General features: G+C 38.1%; 2 protein-coding genes across 2 annotated transcripts; both read left to right on the forward strand.

Annotated features, from left to right (window-relative positions):
• The first annotated feature begins 863 nt into the window (after positions 1-863).
• LOC104421902 (EID1-like F-box protein 2) lies at positions 864-7,944 on the forward strand. The gene is made up of 3 exons (XM_010034059.3): positions 864-1,349; positions 1,650-2,423; positions 7,408-7,944. Exon 2 carries the CDS (start codon positions 1,659-1,661, stop codon positions 2,403-2,405), a length of 747 nt encoding a protein of 248 aa, XP_010032361.1. The 5' UTR covers positions 864-1,349; positions 1,650-1,658; the 3' UTR covers positions 2,406-2,423; positions 7,408-7,944.
• A 5,322-nt stretch (positions 7,945-13,266) lies between these two features.
• Positions 13,267-19,616, forward strand: LOC104421901 (protein IQ-DOMAIN 31). The gene is made up of 7 exons (XM_010034057.3): positions 13,267-13,426; positions 14,234-14,343; positions 15,168-15,452; positions 15,535-15,678; positions 16,227-16,307; positions 16,851-17,880; positions 19,274-19,616. Exons 2-7 carry the CDS (start codon positions 14,269-14,271, stop codon positions 19,294-19,296), a joined length of 1,638 nt encoding a protein of 545 aa, XP_010032359.1. The 5' UTR covers positions 13,267-13,426; positions 14,234-14,268; the 3' UTR covers positions 19,297-19,616.
• The last annotated feature ends 3,168 nt before the right edge of the window (positions 19,617-22,784 follow it).

The raw sequence follows: 22,784 nt of genomic DNA on the forward strand, positions 1-22,784 counted from the left end.
TTACTCTATTATTAAATGAAATTTAGGGGATAAGAGTAGGTTTAGTTTAGTATTTCTATTGGACTCTAGAAAATATAAAGTAGTTTAACTTAAAGGGTTTTCGGAAAATATAAAAATTGTTTGGTAAGTTTAGCTTTGAAAAGCAAATTTTGAGAAAAAAGTTGTTTAGTAGAAACATATTTAGAAAAGTCCCTCTTTTTTTATGGTTGAAATGGTGTCTCTTCACCATCTCAAAAGAAAACTTTGTACATATACATTTGCCTATGGCCAATGTCAACTCAAAAACAAAAAAAGAGAACAATTAATTAAGATTAGTGAAAAATGATTAATCAAGAGCAATGATGTGAGAGTATTTATATAGTCAACCTTACTTAACTTGGTAAGCTTGGTTGTTATTGGCATCGTTTCTTTAAATGTCAAAATTCATCAAGACACTTTGAGCATTTAAAAAAAGAAAAAGAAATCATCAATATTCCTCTACCGTAACATGTACATGTATAGTCCACGAAGCCCAAGCTATAATTAATCAAAACCTATCAAAGCACATTTAACCTCATTATATTATATGGTTTGGAAATTTAATTTTTGTATGCAGGCAATAAATATGCTTGTTTTAAACTTTAAATTGGTTGGATTGATCAGCCTACTATGGAGGATAGTTTCTACTTGCATTAAAAGAAACCACATTAAATGCTCAAAATTGAACTGTAGACTACCACGTGTGCTGGATCATTTTTATAGACAATAGATTATAGAATTTACCCAACTAGAGAAAGAGGGAAAAAAAAAAGTAAAAAAAGAAAGAAAAGAAAAACCCTGAGATTGTCTTATGGCCTTAAGCTCCTTAGATTTTTGTTTAATTAATGCGCTTCTTTTGTCCCCTTCAAAGTACACTTCAAGCGAGTCGACTCGCTAAGCGACATCTTCTTCCTGGGTGAGAAATCGAGACCATCTTCTGCTGCAGCACCTGATTTGACTCCTCCGCTTTCCCCTGAGCAGCTTCGTCGATTCCCCTCTCTTCCTCTAGCTTCTCCTTCTTCTCCTTCCTTCTTCCCGAGGCGAACCCACCCACCATCGGTTTTTGCTTGAAATTGTACGAATCTTGCAGATTCCCGCAAGCTTCATCCGCCATGTGATGCGCAGACGGAAGCACGCCCCGATATAGTCTTGGGTTTAATCCTTGTTCGCTCGGCCTCGCATGTCGCGCTTGGGCTCGCCCTTTGCGTGCGACCCGGGTGTTCTTTTGCCTCTCTGCTCCGCCTCCCTGATTCGGTTCCGCCCCCAGATTCCGAAGCCGTCCGTCCGAGCTTGCAAATCCTAATCTCGCCGATCTTGCGGCCGGAGGGAAGGTAAGCGATTCGGGTCGTCTCATTTCCTATCTGTGCGAATTGGGTTTTAGTCGGCTTGGTAGCTTGAGCTATTTTTAGTTTACATCTGGGAATTTGGAGTAGATCGCGTCCACTGTTCTTCGAGTTCCTTTTATGAGCTCTCAAATTGGGAACGCCTAAAATAGTTATCTGCCACGTGGTGAATGCATTGCGCTTGTGGTTGTGTCGTGGTTGTGAGTTACTATGTCAGTCTGTGGGAGGAATTTGTTAACATTTTTGGTGTATGGTTAGAATGAAGTCTTTCTTTGTTCATCTTATTAGGTCCACAAGATGATTCTCGCAAAGCAATATCGCTGCATACACTCATCGAGTTGTCAGTGCACGAAAGGACATCTAAGCGAGGACGTGATTTTCTTAGTGTTCCAACAGACGAATTGGAATCCTAAAGCAATTGCCACCCTGTCTCTTGTGTGCAAGTGGTTTGATGATCTTGCTAAAAGAGTGTTATGGAAAGAATTTTGTCGAACAAGAGCTCCTAAAATGATGCTCGATTTGCAGTCTAGCGGTAGCCACAGTATTGATGGGAACTGGCGAGCATTGGCAAAGCTGCTAATCTACTGTTCAGGGTGCAGTAAGGATGGCCTCTTTAATAATGTCCAGGTGCCTGGTCACTTTGTTTACCGCACCCGGTTTTCTAGGACATCAGGGAAGAGCTTTCTCATGCCACAATGCAAAAATGATGTTCTCTATGTGTCTGATCCTTGTGAACATCTAGACCAAGGGGATGAGGGGGATGTGGGATTTTTTCGTGGGGTTTTCAAGACATTCTCAAACTCAATGGCTAAGAGAATGCTGATTCAGAGGGGATCCCAGCTTCACCCGACAGAGTTGTGTCCTTATTGCAAAGCTAAGCTATGGAGCATGCGGGAAGCAAGAATGATACCTCAGAGTGCCAGCTGCAGGCTGGGTGCTTATTCAGACTCAACTGACTTCTATGTGTGCCTGAATGGACATATGCTTGGAAATTGCATCCTCTTGCCCCTGTCAGATTCAGAAGAGGCCTTTGAGTTGGAATAGTTTTAAATTAAAATCCAGGTATGCTGTGTTTCAAGTATACAATTCTGCTTTTCCCACGAGATATACCAAATATGTGGATCATCATATGGGAAAATCTTCAGTACACCGATGATGTTGGGACTCATCCACAAGCGGTCCCACTTAAACACACTTTTTAACCTCTTTTTGTTAATCATGGCTATTGTCAGCATATTAATTGAAGTACTAGTTGTTTTCAAAAGAGGGCGGACCATTGGCAAGTTTTAGAGCTTCACTGCATGAAAATAACACAGATCTCTTGTTTTCTGTAACATGTGTCTATCTGTTCAATCACAATTAAGTCGATCTTTATATGTATTCGAAAATATTTTATTTTCAAAAAAAATTCCTAAACAAATAAATTATCTGTAAATATAGCAAAGTGCATTTTTCAATTTTTCTCTACTTGCATTTTTTACGTTAGTGATTATTTTGATTTCTTTCTTTTATTGCCAAAGTGCTGATACAAAGGTAATGCCTTGCATGAACAATTCATCCACCTTTGATTACTAAACAACTAATGTTTCATTATTGAGTATCTGATCTAATTAATATCATTAATCCCATTAGGTTTTTTTAGACTTTTGTGAAAATTTATTGTCTAAATAGCAAAGAATAGTTGAGAATATACATTCAAAGTTACTTTTGTGGGTTAAATTGATCTAATGCGGAAGAAGACTTCAAGATGCTTTTCTTTTATTTTTATTTTGAAATTGGAAAATACGATTATTTGTGCTAAAAGAGTTCAATTACAATGGTACATGTAATTCCTCATGTATTACAGCCTCAACACAAATTATAAAAATGTAATAAGAACTTTCAATTTTTTATACTCTATAGTTGATATTTCTACTCTGAAATTTTCCTCATTAAGATTTTGCCACCATACAAGTAACCATAGTTAAGTTCACTCTACAATTATTACCAAAAATAAGATTTTCCTGTAAATCAATTCATATGCCACCTGTGTCTAGAAACTAAACCTGAATTATGTTTGCTTCTTCCGTCATACACCTTTTTGCTTTTGTACATGTGATGCATGAGGATTGGTACTTGCTTTAACACCAGCTTGTTGGAACCAATGTCATGTACCTGAGAAAGTCATCTCTAGATCTCTTGAATTTATAGTAGAACTAGTGCACTTTTGATGCTTCACGGATTTCCTCAGTTAAAAAGTATAAGTTCAACAGTTTGTGTTGTGAGGAAAACATTTCTTTTTACTCTTACACATGCTGTTCATGTCAAAACTTAATATCTTGGGCTATAACAGTGACCACGTGAACTGATTCTAGAAAATTAGGTGCGCAATACATATTAAAACATAAAAGGACAAAATGCGAAGGTCTAAGTGCTACATGAATATTATTGAAGAATCGTCATACAGACTTAATATATGCACAGGTTTTTGTTTAAAACCACTCCCGCTATTCTATAGAATGCATGCATTCAATTTCCACAGTTGCTAATGTCATCGTATAAAAAAAATTACCCATATATTGGGAATGATACATTTAAACTTGAAGCAAAAGAATGGGCTTTTTACTTATTAGACAAATTCCACCACCAAGGATAAAAATTACATTCCCCTGCCAAAGGAAAATTGTAGTTAGTAAAAGAAGCCTTGTTGAGTACTACAACTCTGTGAACTATTTTTGAGTTTCTTGTGCTAAATACTTAATTCAGTCATTTTTTTCCTAATCAGTCACCTCATTCTGAATCCTCAACATGTATTAATTTCTTACAATAGGCCAGCGCCAAGTATCTTCTTTGCTCATAACTGAAACCGCAGCATTCAAGTTCAAACTGGAAAAGGGTAACCGAGCCATCTCCAGTGATCTTCACTAGAGTTCATCCCAAGCATATTAAGAAGTAGAAGGTATTTTTGACAACCCATAAGTTGTCATCTTTCAGCCTATAAGGTTGATTCACCCATAGAAACTTTGTAATCCAAGAAGAGTTCCAGAGAGATAGATTATTGACACCTAGACCACCCTCTCCCTTTGGAAGACAAACATCCTCCTATTTGAACTTAGCTCCCATAGCAATCGGATTAGAGCCATGCCAAAATAAAGAACTGCACTGTTGTTTAATCATGTGCATGGCTTTCTTTGGAAGAATGAAAACATTATCTGAATAGCTAGCAATACTCTGAATGACAGATTTAATCAATTTCAATCTCCCGTTATAAGTGAGTCTTTAGCAGGTCTGGCTGCATACTCTGATCGTAATTCTATTACTTAAAGCCTGACAATCCTTAAGAGACAGCTTTCCAGGAAGGAGAGCAAATCAAGATACCTAGCTGAATGGGAATCTTCCTTTCTAATTCCACTGAGCCGAGACAACAGCTGTGATTTGTCTTTCTGAAATCCCAGCAGTTAAAAATTTCAGACTCTCAATGATCAGCCTTCAAACCAGACATAATGTCGAACTTCTGCAAAGCGTCAGGATTTCCGGAAGGTCCTCAGGCCTTCCTTTTGTGAAAATCGGAATGTCTTAAGCAAAAGCCAAATGAGTGAGTTCAACTTTCTGACAAAGAGGATGAAGACGTCCCATGCATCTTAGACAAGACATTAATAAAGAAAACAAGGACATAAGGAGACAAAGGATCTCTGTGTCTTATGCCCTTCTCCTCTGGAAAAGCCTTCAAGACTTAAATTAATCATCACAACATAGCTGAGTGAAAACATGCAAGCTACAATCCAAGCAATAAAGACTTCAGTAGCATCTATGGCACAAAGAAAATTCGATGTAAGTTCCCAGTTCGTGCCATCAAAGGCCTTCATGAGATCCACTTTCAAGAACACCTTGAAGAAATTTATCGTAGATGATGACTCTGAACAAGTTCAGGAACTAATAGATGCTTTCAACAGTATTTCTACCTTCAATGAACAAAGCCAGGCAGAGTTTTCTTCAATCTATTGAAAAACTGTCATGATGCATCGAATGACAGTATAGCAGGAAACAGGCCTGAAGTCACTCAATTTAGAAGCATTAGGAGTCTTAAGGACTGAAGCAATGACAGTAGTATTAATAGCAGCAAGCTGTTTGCTAGACCAGAAGAAATCTTGGATGGCATTCGCAAAATCTTCACCATCAATGGACCAAGCCACCTTAAAGAATTGAGCTGTATATCCATCACGCCAAGCGTCCTTTCTGCATTCATACCCCTTAAGTTAGTCTTTCTCTCATCTCTAGTTATTGGAGAAACCATATGATCACAAGAAGCTTCATCAAGTTGAAAACTACATTTAGATTGCAGACGATAAATAGACCTTCCAGTAGATACAGAGTCCTTTTTGCCAAGCAAATCCTGATAGAAAGATGCTGCTACATGGACAAGCCATGTAATCTTTGAAGTACCGAGCTTGACGACTTTGTGGAGAAAAAAGTGTTGTGCTCACCAAGCACCTCTTCACTTTTGTTTATAAAACACCTCCTTTGCTTGTTTTAACTGATTCAATTATTTTTTAATCTTCTTTTCTAACTCGAGAATAGGGGAATCAGGAGAATGAGCTGAATTAGATAGCTGCAAAGACAACTGTTGGTCTCCTAAGTCTGCACTTTCTAGGAAATACAATGAAATGCTTCTGGTTGAATTCCTTAAGCGCCTACTTTAATCTTATATGCTTAGAGAACAACTGCAAAGTAAGACTGTCCAGTACTAGGTTGAGTAATTGCAACGTAGCATATCCAACAGGCTGATTTGGAGATTCCTTCACAGCAGCAAGCAAATCCGGACTATTGCTCGAGAAATTGGAAGTATCTAAAAGGCTTATTATGGAGACCATTTCAGACATGAGTGGGATGCAACATGAACTATGATGCAGGAAAAAAGAAAAACCAATTATTAGAAAGTAGAGCCATGTTAAGTTTCCTCCATACATGTTCACTCTATTGTTCATCTTAGTGAAGAAGCTTCCAAATAGAGAGCGACCAGACAAACCAGATGTTTCTTCACCATTGCTGGATTCTTAAAGGATCGCATTGTAACCTCTGGCAGTGACTGATCCTGCAAAATTGTTCAAAGATATTCTACCCAGCATATGTGACTCATAGTTATGCACTGTTTACCATCTATGTGAAAAAAGAGAAGTGACAAACTTCATGTTGACCTCCTCAACTCTAGCTTCCACTAAATTATGACCTAATCTGCCAATGAGAAACCAATTTCTGTTCCTCCTTCCATTTATAAAGCTTGGAAAGCCCCTGATATTGCATTCTGAAATTTTGGTAATGAAAAAGATGCGGAGTGCCATTCTTACCAACTGTTGCTGTCTTCCTTGATCTTGTCTGCATTCGCAACACACTTTTAAGCATTTCATCAGCATCAATAGAATTTACGGCAGGAAGAGCATCCTGCTTATCAACCTTCTTCATGACAGAATTGGCAGAGTTAATATCACTAGAGTTAAGCTCAGTGAAAGCATTATCTAAAAGATTTGTATCATCATTCACCCATTGCCATACTCGTTCATTAAGAATCACCACCAACAGTATTATCTTGCTTTTTTGGTAAAGCTACTGCTCTTCCTAGAATCTTAGGATGAAGAAGAACCCTGTATCTTTCACGACAGCACTGCTAAGGATGGTTCAACATATAGAGATTTGCACGTCATTTTAGGGACCCAAATGTCCTTCCTCTTATTATTCTTCTGGCTTTGAAAATTAGGATTGAGACCATAGAAATTTTCTGTAGATATTCCAGAGAGATTTCCAAAGCGTTTCCATCTTGCAAGAAATGAACTGATCTGCTAAATCAGATTTGGGATCAACTTTGACCCTAGCAATTTCTTTGTGATAACCCTTCTCAGTTTGCATATCTATAAACAAGGGATACCTCTAGCACTTGATCCATTGCCATAACCATTTTTGCTATCTGAACGCATCATCAATATCATGTTTTAGCACCTTTTTGTTGGTTCTATTTTCTAATAACGCACAGTTGTTGGAAAGCATTTTCTTAATCTTTGTTACTGTTGGACAGGCTTCTAGCCACTGTATAGATTGAACTGCTGCAGTCAAGGTTCTACGGCGCAAAAATATTTCAGGTACTCTCTGGGAGTTAAATTTTGCTCAACTCTAGGATCGACCATAAACATCAACATCATCGTCCGTGTGGGTCCCACAGTCTTTCTTGAGGAATTGTGGTGTTGTGCTAAATGGTCTACTTCAGCATCACCGAAAATTTGCTTGCCCGTCGAAGAGTGTAAAAGAAGCATCGCTGTTGAATGGCCCAGATCTCTGTTCAGTTCTGAGTTTTGCAATCTAAGGGTCGAAGGCCGTGCATTGTGCAATATGATTATCTCTTTCAAAGCACCGTATTTTAGATTGTAGTAGATTATGTGAAATTGCAGTAGCCTATGACCACCGGTTTCTGAATATATTCTTGTTACCCTGACTAATGTGAGTAAATCCTCAGTGATTACTTTCGTTACATGGATGCCTTTAAGAAACTCATGGTTCATTTCAATCCAGACTCAGTGGAAAAACTCTTAGAATCGGATAAGAAGAATTTTGTTCAGCTTTTTTGTTTCAGATGCTACGTGTTCCTCTTCATCAGATCACTTTAGCACTTGGACCAAGATCTTGAGGGTGGGGCTAGTAATTATTGTTCGCGTGTCATAACCTGAATCTGTTATTATGTCGAGTACTATAATATTGTTAACTACATCATATAAAGTATGTTAAATTCGTGTAAAAAAATGCCATTCCTATTTGAGGGTTGGAGCATGGACCATGTCGCTTATAATTGGATATCTCGATGCGTAGACTTTGGACTTTGGACTTTGGTACCCTGAATTAGCTTTTCTTGGTTATTTTTAGTTTATATTAGCTCACTTCAGATTTGCCGATGACGTTAATCTTACTGAAAATCTCACATGATTTAATAGTATATGTGAATGGACTAACATAATCTAGGGTACCCAATAATTTTCTCATAAAGTTAGGACCTCAAAGGCTGGAGGCACAATCTTTTGCAGTGAGACCCAGGACCTTGGAGCGAGGACTTGAACCCCAAGGTTCAGCCCTTGGAGTCTGCTGTCCCTTGGGTCTTGAGTTTGGCCCCTTGGATCCTGGATCCAAACGATGTGAACGTTCTATGTGCCATGTGGCAGGGGAAATGATTGCAATAAATGAACTTAGATTTGCAAAACGCGGAAATTTTCTCTCTTGAAATTCCAACATAGATTTTTCTATCAATTTCGGAATTATTCGCTCGTGATTTATTTTATCAAGTGATGTCAAAAAAGGAAAAATAGGAATAATGTGTTTGATTTTTCACGGAAGAAACAAGTTGTGACTATTTCTATTATTTGTATATAGATTCAGCTATCAACACCTTAATACTAAACTAATTTGTTGTCTTTATTAATTTGACGCTCAAGTGCTCACATCAGTCCCATCTAGTTGTCATTGAGTGCTAAAACGGTCATCGGTTGGGTCACCAAGGCGAAGCGAGGGCCGTCTTTCCAACCATTCCGTTAAATCATCAAAGAAGAGCCCAAAAAGAAAATAGTCTTGACACGAAAGAGCAGTGTCGGTGCACAGCTATTAGAAGAAAACAAATCCTTTTTGTCGGAATATAATTTTAGAATAAAGTACCAAAAAATTCTCAAACGTTTATATTGACATATCAATTCAGTCATAAATTTTTCAAATGAATTAATTTAATTCTAAATATTTTCTTGTTGATGATCGCGGCCTTGCCTAGACCATCACCTGCAATAGTAAGGGCCACGATGGCTTAGATGAGGGATGCAACTCCCGCTGATGGCCCACGGGAGCCACAAATGAAATAAAATAAATAAAATAAAATTTAAAAATAAAAATATATAGAAAAAAAATTAAATAATTGTAAAATTTATCCACGTCAATACTGGTTGTGTTACTTAAGATGGTTGGTGTCTATAACAGCGATTTCTCACTAAAATTTATTAGATTAACTACATTGATACAAATGTAAAATGTTTAGATTAAATTAGTTATAATTAAAATGTTTAAAATTGAATTGTTACTGATATAATAAATTTGACTTTTTTTGTACTTTTCCCTACAATCTTATCATTCCATAGATAAACACTTCCTACTAATTAATACATATATCTTTTTTGAGATTTAGCGTGAATGCACACATCATACCGAGTCGTGTTCCAATTCCAATTGTTAAAAGGTGGATATGGCCATCCCCTTTGCTAGCCATCGGATTTCTATAGGGAATTTCATGTGAATTCTTTAAAATGCACCATGTTTCGAAAAAAAAAAAAAACAGTAGCTATTGACAAGAAAAGTACTAAAAAAAGTCATAAACCTATTGCATTGGTATCAATTTAATCTTAAACTTTTCAATTGAACTAATTCAGTTTTAAACATTTCCATATCGATATCAATTCGTCTATCTCGCCAATTTTGGCGGTCGGTGCTAATGTGGACATTGATCGATGGTCGAACGCTGATGTGGATGCTGGCTAGTGGTCAGATACTAACATGGCAATATTTTAATAATTTTTATTTTTCAAATTTTTAATTAATTTTTTCTTTTCCTTTATCCCTTCTTCCTCCTCAAAATGTTCTCTCGGTGGTTGGCAAGCCTCCAACGAGGCTCACCGCCAGTGGGTGATGGCCACGAAGCCCTAGCTAATCGCCGGCAAGGGCTTCGAGGGCTGCTGATAGGAGGCTTATTGGCCACCATGAGGATAGATCGAGGAGGAAGAAGGCATAAAAGAAAAAAAAAATTCAAAAAAAAAATTCAAAAAAATTCAAAATTTAAAAATTGTCACGTCGGCATTGTCGTTGATCGGCGTTCACGTCGTCGTCGATGACCAAAATTAGTCAGATAGACTAAATTAGTGCAAATATAAAAATGTTTAAGATTATATTTGTTAAATTGAAAAGTTTATGATTAAATTGGTACAAATGTAATAGGTTTAAAACTTTTTTGGTACTTTTCCCATCTATTGAACCCTAATTTTTTTAAACACTGAAAAACTAGCATGTCCTAATTCAAGCGACTCTCCCATCCATCACTTTTTAAGTATCAAAATATTAACAACCTAAACATGGGCCCTGTTTGAATCTCGGAATCCTCAAGATGCAAAGCGTAGAGTCAGAGTTGGGGCTTGAAAAATGTATTGATCCAAATTAGAGGTACAAGGCATGTAGACATTGACATAAAAATAAGAAACACATTTAGGCCCTAGTAGGAGGAAACTCCCGTGAGGTACACTCAAACGGACGCCGAGGATCCAAGGCCAGCTGCTGGCTTTAAGAGCGTTTAAGCCACTCTTTTTAAGCATCGAAACGTTCGGTCGTTTGGGGCCTTTCAAAGTGGATATAAAAGCAGACGGCGATGGTATTTTTAATGATGTCGACTAATAATGACTAATGGACAAAATGTCAACTAATAATGGCTTTCCATGACTGCGACATCGATTAGAATCCCAAAGCCAAGCTCCAATGCTGATATTGCCTCGTAAACGGACCCGAGGCTTTTATCCAGAATAGACGTGGCAAAATAAGTCATGGACAAACTAATGAGCTTTAATGCATCGATTGCAATTTCAAAAAATTATTCAACCAATCATAACTTATTATACGGATGCTAGTTCGATTATAAATTTTTTAATCGATTAATTTAATTAGTGTAAAAATTTAAGATTAAATTGATAAAATTAGAGAGTTTATTACTGAATTAGCATTTAACAATAGATTTAGGATTAACTAGGTGAATTTTTCGATGCAAGTCGACCACACTATCAATTGAAAATAACCATTTGCCAGATTATTTTGCTAATGATGCTTCGCCTCTACATTTTTCTCCATTTTTGTTATAGCTATTGTAGCCTCTGAAGTAGCTATTGGGTTAGCTATTGTTTCATCAATTTATTATGTTTTTTTTTAAACTAACGATTATATGAATTAATTATTACTTCAAGTTGATTTGCTACCGAGAGTGTTGACGTGATATAAATGTTTCACGGTGTGCTTTCGCCTTGCATCTTTCAAACAAATATTTCCTTCGAGCATGGAAGAGACGAGACTAGTTCATTGAGAAGAAAATAGCTACAACCTACCATATCATGCTAACCAATGCTAATAATTACCACTTGATTCAACCCTCCACATGATCAAATGCAAATAAAAACCATATATGTATGTTGCCCACTCGAGTTCGAGTTCTGACTTTAATAAACTTTTTCTTTCAAAGAAACAACCGCCTCGGCAACGTTATTGTTGTCAATAATCGTTTTCTAGAGACATAGAATGAAAATTATAAAATCCATGAAAAATTATCCCCCTCAACCAAATGTTTGACTTAAGTTGTTTGCAAGCAAGAAAAATAAAAATTTGAGCCAAATTACGCTTACAGAACATCCCATGTTCTTGTTCTTCCAATTAAATAGGAGAAGACAAAAGGTTGTAGGTGGTCTCTAGCGACATCTTAACTTAAAGCTGCAATTTTTCTATTGAACAAGCGTTAGGTATGGCTTCTTTAATTATGTACTTAATTACCATACCTGCAATGACCTAACATTAACACTAAATCTCAACATACATTCAAAGTTGAGTGAACCACGGATTAGGTGGTCCCGAAGAATCTTTACAGCCATAGACGACCCATGTTCAGGGTGAGACCGAGAGGTTGAATCCCCTTCTTCTTCAACTTGAAAACCTACTCATTTTTTCTTTTCTTTTTTTTCATTCTAGAGAAATGACACAAATGATCCATAAACTTTGGCTTACTGTATAATATGATCCATAAACTTTTTTGTATATGTTCAATTATCTCTAAACTATGTGAAAATTTTCAAGGTTTATTTCCAAATTTGAATTGATAAAAGAACAATATAGTTTGGAGACTAAATTAAATATGCACCAAAAGTCAGTGGATTATACTGAACAAATTAAAAATTCATGAACTACATTACACATTAGAATAAAATTCATGGACTACATTAAACAAATTAAAAGTTCAAATACCATTTCCTTTGTTTTATGAGGCGATGATGTAAATAGCAAAAGATTATTACCAACTTAAATTTTGCGAATTTGGACTCCACATTTGTGCCTTCTTGATCTTGGCCTATGCAATGGATATTTGTGATTATGAATTTTTCTATTCTGCAATTATCCCTTAATTTATGCTTATGTAAACGGGGAAAATCGCCCTACCGATCCAAAAAGCTATTGAGGAATTTGAAAGGTATCAACAATGGAGGAACTTTTAGGTGAACTTTCCTTCTTTGTTTTGAATGATTGTCCCGTCATCTTCGAGATAATATGCCTTTTGTTTTTTGGTGAGAGTAGGTGGCATTTTTGCTTGAAAAAGATTCAAAATGCATATTTCTTTTTATATTTTTGGTATTAGTAATGATGTGATATTCAGGTGAGCTTTTACACACATTCAAAGTTATCTTCACGACAGACTCTCTAACATCCGGTAATCTTAGGATCTTATTATTGTAGTGCTTGAACTAAAGATCATAACGAGAGGCAATAAAACTTTGTTACCTTGTCAGTTTTTGTTAACAAGAGTTTAGATGTCACTTTGAAGAAAGTATATGGAAAAGACAGTATTTTTCTAGGAAAAATTTGTCATTATTAAATTTCATTAAATTAATTCTCAGAAGAATCTCATTTAATTTGAAAGCTATCTATCCTAGCGAAGACTTTCCCACCATTCCCAACCACCAATCTTTCTTTTAAACCCCACATTATCTCCTAATTCCTAGTTTTGCAGTATTCTAAGAATTTTGTCATTGTTTTGTAAGAATGATGTTCCGTGGAGCTTTAGGTAATTTCCCATAAAAAAAAAAAAAAACCAATATTCCATCCAACCCAGCATCAAAGCGCAAGAGACAATCCACATTCACAGTGGGCGGAGCGGTCCCTTCGTTTTATCCTGCTCATCTCTCTCGTACCCACTTCACTTCTCGCTCTCCATCTTCGTTCTTCACTGTGCATCACCAGTAGCTCGCTCTCTCTCTCTCTCCCTCTTCTCTCAGGTTTGTCTCAGATCTACCTAGCATTTGCTTGTGGGTGCTGCAAAAAACTTGTCTGCTTTCACCCAAGGAGCTCGGATCCTGTTGGGTGGCTGTCGCCTTCGCGTTTGTTGTTGGCATTCGTCGACTCTTCTGCGAATTGGGCCCATTGGGTTTTTTCTTTTATTTCTTTTTTTTTTCCTGTGTGTGCCGTTGTTCGATTTCTTGATTCCCGTGGAGGTTGGCTGTTGTTTGATTGAATTCCTGCATCGTTTGCTTTCTTGGGTTTTGTGAAACTGTGCTTGGGTTTGAGGGCGAGGTGCACTTTTGGTTTTCTGCTCTGCATTAGTCCTTTCGTGGTAATGATTGGGGTTACTGCTTGTGGAAGCTGTTGTTCTGGGAGGTGGTGCTCGTTGGATCTGTTGTCTGGACTTGTCCCGAATGTAATCTTTCAGTTCTGCTTGGTTAATTGGCACAGCCTCGCTATGGCTGGGGGAAGCTCGCCCCCGCTGGCCACCGGGAAGACATTTAATGCTTAGTGAGAATAGAATGTCTGATGTAAACTCACAGCGGTTGCGATTTCTCCTGTCTCCCTTTTTCATAGTGCAATATCAAGTAGCTATTAACCAATTAGAGTGTTAAGGAAACATTGTTGCTTTTGTTGCGGAATGCTACTAGTTTCAATTCGTCAAACTTTTTATTTTGGATATTGCTATTGAGTAGAGATTTCATAATGTGGTTGTGCTTTCAAAATCTGGTGAAGTTCTTAAGTCTGTTTAGTCTTCTTGCTGTTTCATTCTCATTGCTCTCTCAATCTGTTGAATTTTGCAGGCTTCTGCTTTGTTAGTCACTAGGTCTTGTATTCAATGGGTAAGTCAGGAGGCAAATGGATCAAGCAAGTACTTTTCGGGAAGAAATCATCCAAATCTAGGTTGGTCAAGGTAGGAATTTCTTTACTCAATCTTTTTGCAATGTCTGTACTTCCAACTGTCCCAAGGTAAGGTTTGTATTTTGCAGTTTTTACTGTAGGAAAAAAGAACTCCCTAAAACAAAAGGAAACGTAGGATTCTAGATTAGTAGCTCGGGGAAAAATTGATTGGACCAGACATATATCCGTCCACTTTACAGATTTGTGGGAAACAGACTTCTTGTCCGATAAACGTCTTTGCCCTTCGAACACTCTTCCGCTTTTTGATTTATGAATGTATTTTGACAATATGGAAATTTTTGCATTCAGCATTCTAATGATGCGCAAGGTAGACCATCATGCTGCCATGTTTGGCCTGATTGTTTTCTCTACTGCAACGGATTCTCTTTATTGCAACTTAGTTCTCAGTTGAGTTGACAGTTTCACAATGGAAAGGAAATCTCAGTCTAATTGAAATAATACTGTCAGCTTCTGGCTCAATTAAGTTCTTGGTGAAGTAGCCTGTTTCACAATGGCAAAGTAATTGTCCTCGTGGTTGAAGTCAAATTGTCTGCTAGCATTGGTATAAGTGTGTAGCATCCTTTTCTCTGTCTTCGTGTGCCTATCTTGAAACATTATCAATCAGTGGTAATTATTCAATTTTATAATCCTTTTTAGTTAAATAGTATGTGGCATTTGGTGGTTCCTGTTTCTTCTTTATGTGGTTCCTGTTGCTTAGCTGCTCTTTTGTAGTCTGAACTCTGAATGCAGATATGTTTTAATGATGTTGTAATTTTAGTTAGCGTTACCTACAAAGTGCGATCAAGTCCTAATATGCGAACACAATTTCTTGTGAAGAAAACCGTGACAGAAAAAGAGCCAGTCGCAGCCTTTGATGCATCAACTGAAGATTTGGCTCCACAATCTTGCACTCTTCCAGATGAATTGCCCCTCACTGGCAAAAGGATGGAAGAAAGCTTGGAGTTAGGAAAGGGAGGTAATCATGACGTAGGACAGAATGTGGTTCCCTTATCGTGTGGTGTGGATAATGTGGGTTTTGAACGATTAAACATGAGCTCTGCTGAGATAATCAGACAAGAAAAGGCTGCTTCAAAAGTGCAGGCAACTTTTAGGGGATACTTGGTGATGCTCTCTCTACTCTTAGTCCATCCTTGTGAATTTATCTCAATATTTTGCTTATATGATTTAGCTATAACTTGTGCAGGCACGTCGTGCATTTCGTGTTCTAAAAGGCATAATAAGACTACAGGCACTTATTCGTGGACACCTAGTTAGGCGACAAGCTATTGCTACTCTAGTCTGCATGCGGGGCATTGTCAATCTCCAAAGGCTGATTCGTGGTCGAAAGGTAAGAATGTTCCTCTGAGGGCTTCAAATGCATCCAACGATGTCCCGTATATATTCTTGAGGCAGTGGATAAAATTTGATGCGGAATTTTGCTGATTCTTCTTTATTGGGAATAGGGGATTTGCGGGTTGAAGCATGCAGTTTGCTGGAAATCTTACCGGTGGATAGCAAGAATTGTTAGATTGTTTCTATATATAAAAGAGTCCGTGTGATTATAAATTCAGGAGTTCAGTGAGCAAATATTTCCAATTCAAAGAGAACAAGCAAGAAAAGGAGCGACCTTACTATAGATTGCCAGCTTAGTTTCGTGCCATTGCAAATGTTAAAGCTGGAAACACCATGTGTCTCTTGTTTTCTCTTTATCTTTTCTTTAGAAGTTATAAGAAGCTTTGCTCACTATGAACCTGCACATCTTATTAAAGCTGAGAATGCTGTATATGAGAATGATATTTGGCAATCACATAAATTTTGATTTCAGAGCACGCGTTGCTCATAGTTTTGCTTTTGTATCTCCAGTTCTCCATGTCATGTTTCCATTGTTTTCTTCAGGATACACCTCATGTGAAGTCATATGATAGAAGTACTAACTTTAAGCCAGAGAAGCTACTGAAGAATTCTTTCATCTGTAAGGTATTGTGAAATTCCTTGCTACTCATTCAGAAGAATGAATTGTACTTTTTCTTGAGTATCTTTTGACCCAATGAACAAGATCCAGTGAAAGTTTTTTGCCGAACTTCACGTATTTATGATAATCAATCTAAGGTAACCCATTAAGGCATTAAATCTGGCACTTTATGATGGATAGTTATACATTGTCCAATGAATGTCAGATCAAGTACTGATCCAAATGCAGGCCTAATACAATTCGAAAATATGATTTGCCTTTAAGTAGCACAGAAATTTGTGGGGGCCATGTCTTTTCCTACATGTAGCCATGTGATGCTCTTAGTCCCAGGTTGTATATAGTTCAAGCTGTTTCAATGTCTGTTATTTCCCAAAGTGAAATGCTCAGCTAAGTAGGTTCAATTTAGCATGCTCACACATGCAGTGAATGTAAGAATCATATAACAGTTGTGTCAACTAAAATCTATGCTGGGCATCTATTAGAGTTCTACAAATATTTGTTTCCATTTTTGAATTTGTACTAAAGCTTATGCCATATTGCTGCTTTAGCTTCTTTCATCAACTACTGCTGTGCCCCTGAATATCCATTATGATCCGGTTGAACCAAACTCAAGTGAGAACTGGTTGGAACGCTGGTCGTCAATCCACTTTTGGGAACCTCTTCCACAACAAAAGAAAGCTACTGGGTTGAGGTTTCAGAAGCAACAGAGCAGTACTCCATCTGGAGAAACTGAGCGAAACAGGACAAGGCGTGTTAGCCGAAGAGTTCCCATTTCAAATGGTGACAATAATTCAGTGAAGCCTGCAACTGATACTGAGAAGCCTAACCGTAAACCGAGGAAAACTATAAATCATAAACCAGAACAGGCGCAAGAACAGCCTCAAAATGAGCTTGAGAGGGTAAAAGGGAATTTGAGAAAAGTTGCTGCGGCTAGTAAAGAGGCTCATGAAAATTCTGAAGCTCTGCCAGAGAAGCCAAAGTCAACTCTCATGGATTCAACCTTCCAGTCTCCTGATGCAGATGGGAAAGTTGTAGAAGATGTTGCTGAACTACAAATTGTTGAAAATACGGTAGTTATTGGAGATTCCTCATTAGTTCAGTCTGAAACTCCTCCAAAACCTCTGTCTGTTGGTGAGTCTGTCGATGTGCTTCTTGATGAATGCCCTGCGATTGAAGCCCAATTATCCATAAATGATGAAAAGGGTGATGAAACTTTGGCATTAAATGAGGGGCCGACTCTGAAGGAAGATAATACTGCCAAAATGAGCCAGAAGACCAAGAGGAGGATGTCTTTCCCAGTGAAAGAGGAATTATCAGAGAACGTTTCATTGAATTCTCCTACAGTGCCTAGCTACATGGCTGCAACTGAATCTGCAAAGGCAAAGCTGAGAGCACAAGGATCTGCAAGGATCAGTCAAGATGGGGTTGAAAATGGTTTTGTCAGGAGGCATTCTCTGCCATCTTTGAACAATGAAAAGTTGAGTTCAATGTCACCGCGCATGCAGAAGCAAGTCCAGGTAAATGGAAAAGGTGGAAGCAGAACCGACAGATCATTGTTGTTATCTAGAGATAGTACTGGTAAGACATTTCTCTTGATGCTAGTCATTGCTTGGATTTTGAATATTCTTACAACAATGGCGAACCATTTTTTCTCTTAGTAACTGTTGACTGTTGTTAACTTCTATCTGGGTGGACAACACAGGTATGTTATGAGTACAACGATTTGATAGCTGAGCAAAAATGCCTGATGGCCCGAAAACCTGGATTGGACTGCCCCCGTACTGGCCTAGTCTTTTTTTGGCTCTGATAGGCTTGTGCTGGGCCACCAGATTTGAAATAAATTTTTATTTCTTTTAATTCAGGCTCATCTAGTCTTTCAGGTTTTAGGTAAATGATACTCGATTGCCTGGACTGGCCCTAACTACATGTAGAATACATAAATCTACTTTTAAGTTTAAAAAACCCTAGTACAACGCTTCCCCTAACTTTTTTCTCCCTCACACCTTCCAACTCTTGATGGTCTCTGTAACACTTTGCCTCTCTCTTCCCTAACTCGCTTGTGACTCACCCACGAACCACTGAGCCTCCACTGTGCAAGTGTGAGCCACTATCTCGTTCAGTGGCACCACAAGCTGTGGCACAATGACTCCACTCATTGTTGCCTCCGTCAATATCTTATTGTCACTCTCTCTTGTTATGCACGAACACTCTTTAATGGGTTTGCTGTACAGTAAAATGTATAGATCTGGTCTCTTCCCCCTTCAGTTTGTGTACTTGGATAATTGTCGTTTATAAATCTGCTCTTTAATTTCTATTTATCGAAGAAGATATATGAGCACATACTTTTACTCAGATCTTTTTCTAAAGAAGGGGGAACACAGTTCCATTTTCAGAACAGATGGCAACAAAATTTTGGCATTTCCAGAAATGTGTCTTTTATAGATTTTGGGCTTTAGCCTGGACCAACCGCCCTGAAATGGCTTGGTCCCATTCCGTCCAGGCCAAGATCTGGGGCTGAAAGGCCCGGACCCAAAAATGGTCAGGGTGGAATGGCAAAAGCCTGCCCTCCTGCCGGTGCGGCCCATGCTTAGTCTGGGATAATGAGCTAGCTGTTCTTGCAATTACCTTTCACAGGTGCACTTGCATCATTTGATTGGGATCTACTTATGTGGAACTTTTCTTTCTGGTGACATTTGGGTAAAAGCATTGTTCTCCCAATGCTGTTGCCCTTGAAAAAGAAACAAAACTGGCTATATGGGTAATCCATTTTAGCTTGACTCTTAGTCATCTCTTTGTTTTTTGTTTTCGTTTGGGCAATGCTAGCTTTTGTTTTTGCTTGTTTTGGGGCAACACTTTCTTGGCCGTAGCTAGAATAATCAGTTGGCAGTTTCATGCACTAGCCATTTCTCTGTTCATCGTGTCTATGTTAAAGTCTGATCTTCTGATTGTCATGCATTATGCCAAATTTCAGAGAAACCAGGATGGAGAAGGTGATTGGACTCTTCCTCAAATCGTTGAAGGGATAACTGGCAGATTAAAGTGGTTATATGTGGAGTGCTTCCAATTCCTTTGTCATTTCTTTCTGTCAATGTATAGCCATACGTAGGTTCTAGCGGGTCTTGTTTGTGTGTACTGATCATGTGAGTTATCTTCTACTTTAAGGTTTTCGATAGAAGTTGAGAGGTGAAGATCTTAAGGTTTGTGCCTCCTCAGTGGGGAACTTGTTTAATTCTGTTTATTTGCGTTGGAGGTCCTGTACACAGTTCATGGAACAATTGAAAACTTATGCATTTGAAAACCTTCCTCTCCTTTTATGTCGTCCTGGTTCCCACCATACTGGTCTTGTCACATGCAATAAATTGTCCAGTTTGAGCCATAGATACTCCGCACCATCAGCGAACCAAAGTCCAGGGTTAGCGAGCTCATCATTGCAGCTCCATCGAGATGCTAAAAGTCACGAAGTTTATTTGCATGAGGTATCTACGTTACGGTTAGGCAACAGGAGTTTGTTTCATATCAAACTCTGGTCTTTTCTTCTGGAAATGGAATGATGGTGAAGCCTTACATATCTGAAGTGAGTCTTACTATGAATTTACGGGGTCAAGGAGCAATGTTGTAGTTCCCTGCCCTGACGCCATTCAGAGGATAGGGTGATGGAACATGAATGCAGGTTCTTTGTCGACATGCTAATGTGATATTCTTCGGTCACAAATTTAAGTTTCCTTCCTTACAGTACGAGGTGTCAACGGACGAGGACACTCTCATGGGTTCTTGCATTATCATATCCTGTGGATTCAAACCTAAGATGAAAGACCGTCTTCCGGTATAGTGACTGTGCGGCATCGAGGCCATCTTAATGATGGTGGTTGGGTGGTGAAATCTGTCGACGCTATCTACGGCCACCCAGCCCACACGTTTTGCTCTTGACTTGGTGTGGCCGGACGGAGGCTGCCGTCCCACTCTACGAAACCTGGCTTCGGATACTAATTGAAGAAATCAATGGATATTTTAAGAGTGGAGTTCAGGTATGATTCTTGATTTTCGTTATTTTCTGAGGTGAAGACATGGTTCCTGGACTTGTTCCGATAATTCAATGTTGTCTTTTTGGATTTATTTTTGTGAAATCGAATGGTTTTTATTGTATCTTTGTCTGTTCACTTTAGTCTTTCCTTCGAATGTTTGGACCAATTGCAAAAGTTCATGCTAGAGCCAGATGAGTGCAAGAAATGAGAAGGAAATAAAGTATATAGTGTATGACTTGAGTCCAAAGCCTTGCACACTCAAGGCAAAACTAAAGGATCAATCAAAGAGTCTCTCTTAATTTGTATTGAAATAGTGACCGAGTAAAACTAACGGATCAATCAACAGAGTCTCTTTCAATTTGTATTGAAATAATGACCGAATGAATGAACTGACCATCGGCCTACACCACATAAAAAATTGTGTACGATGCTCATTTAAGTGCTAAAAAGTTTGAAAAACGATCATTTCAATGTCAACATTGATTTGATCGATCGGAAATTCAATGTGACACTTTTTTAATTAATTTTTGAAGCTAATGTGGCTCGCTAGAGTATATAGTTAGCATCCAAACAACAAAATGACGCCGTTTGGTATATTTTCCCCAACTAAGAACCATAAATCCCCAAATTGAGAGAGAGAGAGAGAGAGAGAGAGAGAGAGAGAGAGAGAGAGTAGGCGTGGGCTTCCTCCTCATCTTCTTCCCTTACAACACCAACACCACTCCACCTCCGATTCATCCAACATTGTCGACAAGTCCAAGCTCTTCTCCTCCTTCTCCTTCCCCCTTTAGAAGGACCCACTCCTTGAACAGAGCCCACTATCTCCATCTGCACTCTCCTTGTCTGCTTCACCCTTCTATTCTTCGCTCTCTCCACCTTTGACCTCCTTTCTTCCTCATTCTCCTCTGCCCTCGCCTCCTATTCTTCCCATCGCTTCTTGCCCAAGCAATAACCTCAGCCTCTCCTTACTCACTTGATTAAGCAACTATGATGGTGGGTGAGCGACCATGGCTGAGTGAGTTAACCTTGATTTTAGTCCCATATGAGCTATGCGGCATTGTTTTTATGAGGTTATTCATGTATGACGGCAAAATGGCGTCGTTTTTTAAGAATGACGGAAAATGACATTGTTTAAAAGCCAATCAACCTTTTTTTTTTCTTATAAAAAGCTACGTAACTAATTTCACATGAATCTCTTGTTAGTGGCATTAATTTTTTTACATCAAAATGAGCACCATACACAACTTTTGCTACTTCTATTGCACTTTCCCCACCACCTACTTTATGTAGTCACAAGACTCATTACTTAACAAGTAAACTAGTGTTAAAAATGTTAACAATAAAATGAAGAAAACTAAAAATCCCTAAGTAGATATGTAAATTAAAATGTTTTCTACCTAAATAAGACGAACTAAATACTTGTGAAGTGTATCAAGACGCAAATCTTGAATTCTCAATTAAGGGGCACTTTGAAATTTGCTCGTTTAGGTTTCTAAAAGTAAATTCCAATATAGAAAATTCCCTACACACAGGCAATTTAAGCGCAATCTAGAAATTGCTAGTTTAGGTTTCGATGATCGATTTAGTCCTGGAAATCACCTGCAACTTGTTCCCCATCAAAAATCCCCTTGCACACATAGCGGCAGAAGAGAGGAAGGGTTGCAACCGTCAAGTTTCAACCCTTCCCTCGGGGCGTCTTCTCTCCATACGAGTAGGGATTAGAGGCAGCGTGCGCAGCCACCGGTGGGGGTCATCAGTCATCGGACCTTTTGCACCTTTTGAGTTGGTGAGTACGAAGTCACTCCTACACTATGTCGTGGGCAAAAGAATGCTTTAAGTGTCATAATTTGGTACAAAGAGATATTTAAGTACCATAACTTATGAAAGTGACATTTAGGGTGCCTTTGTTTTGCAGAATACATTTTCGGGGAAAATATTTTCCTCTTTTTCTGGTGTTTGGATCATTTAGGAAAATGAGTCAACGGAAAACGTTTTCCTAGTTAATGAAAAAATATTTTCTTAGCAAAGCTTAAATTCAGGAAAATGATTTCCCTTTGGAAGGATCTCAAAACGTTTTCCAAATCTACCAAAGCTTAGATTTGATGTTTGGTTTACAAACAATTATTCTTATAAAAATATATTTTAAAAATTTGAATTTGAATTTTTTTTTATTTTTTGAAAAATTAAAATTTGGAAAACATCCTTTACCAAAAAAAATAAAATTGGAAAACATTTTTAAAATAAAATTAAAAAATTCGAATTTGCTTCTTTTTCTTTTCTTTTATTCCTTTTTCTTTTGCTTCTTCTTCATCCATCACCGGCCACAAGGACAGCCAGTGAGCTATGGTCTCACTAAATTAAGCAATCTCATGGCCTTCGACAACAAGGCTTGAGCTTGCCCAAGGCTGATGAGCCTCAAGCCTCGCTAAATCGGGTGAGCTTGTGGCCTCCAGCGATGAG

This window comes from Eucalyptus grandis, chromosome 10 (genome assembly GCF_016545825.1).
Source record: "Eucalyptus grandis isolate ANBG69807.140 chromosome 10, ASM1654582v1, whole genome shotgun sequence".
NCBI lineage: Eukaryota > Viridiplantae > Streptophyta > Magnoliopsida > Myrtales > Myrtaceae > Eucalyptus > Eucalyptus grandis.

What these genes read in the sequence shown, in the direction of transcription:
- LOC104421902 (XM_010034059.3), top strand. Translation starts at nt 1,659, where the DNA reads ATGATTCTCGCAAAGCAATATCGCTGCATACACTCATCGAGTTGTCAG.
- LOC104421901 (XM_010034057.3), top strand. Translation starts at nt 14,269, where the DNA reads ATGGGTAAGTCAGGAGGCAAATGGATCAAGCAAGTACTTTTCGGGAAG. An exon ending in CCAAATCTAGGTTGGTCAAG is followed by an intron (nt 14,344 to 15,167) that starts GTAGGAATTTCT and finishes TTTCTTGTGAAG; the next exon opens with AAAACCGTGACAGAAAAAGA. An exon ending in CAACTTTTAGGGGATACTTG is followed by an intron (nt 15,453 to 15,534) that starts GTGATGCTCTCT and finishes TAACTTGTGCAG; the next exon opens with GCACGTCGTGCATTTCGTGT.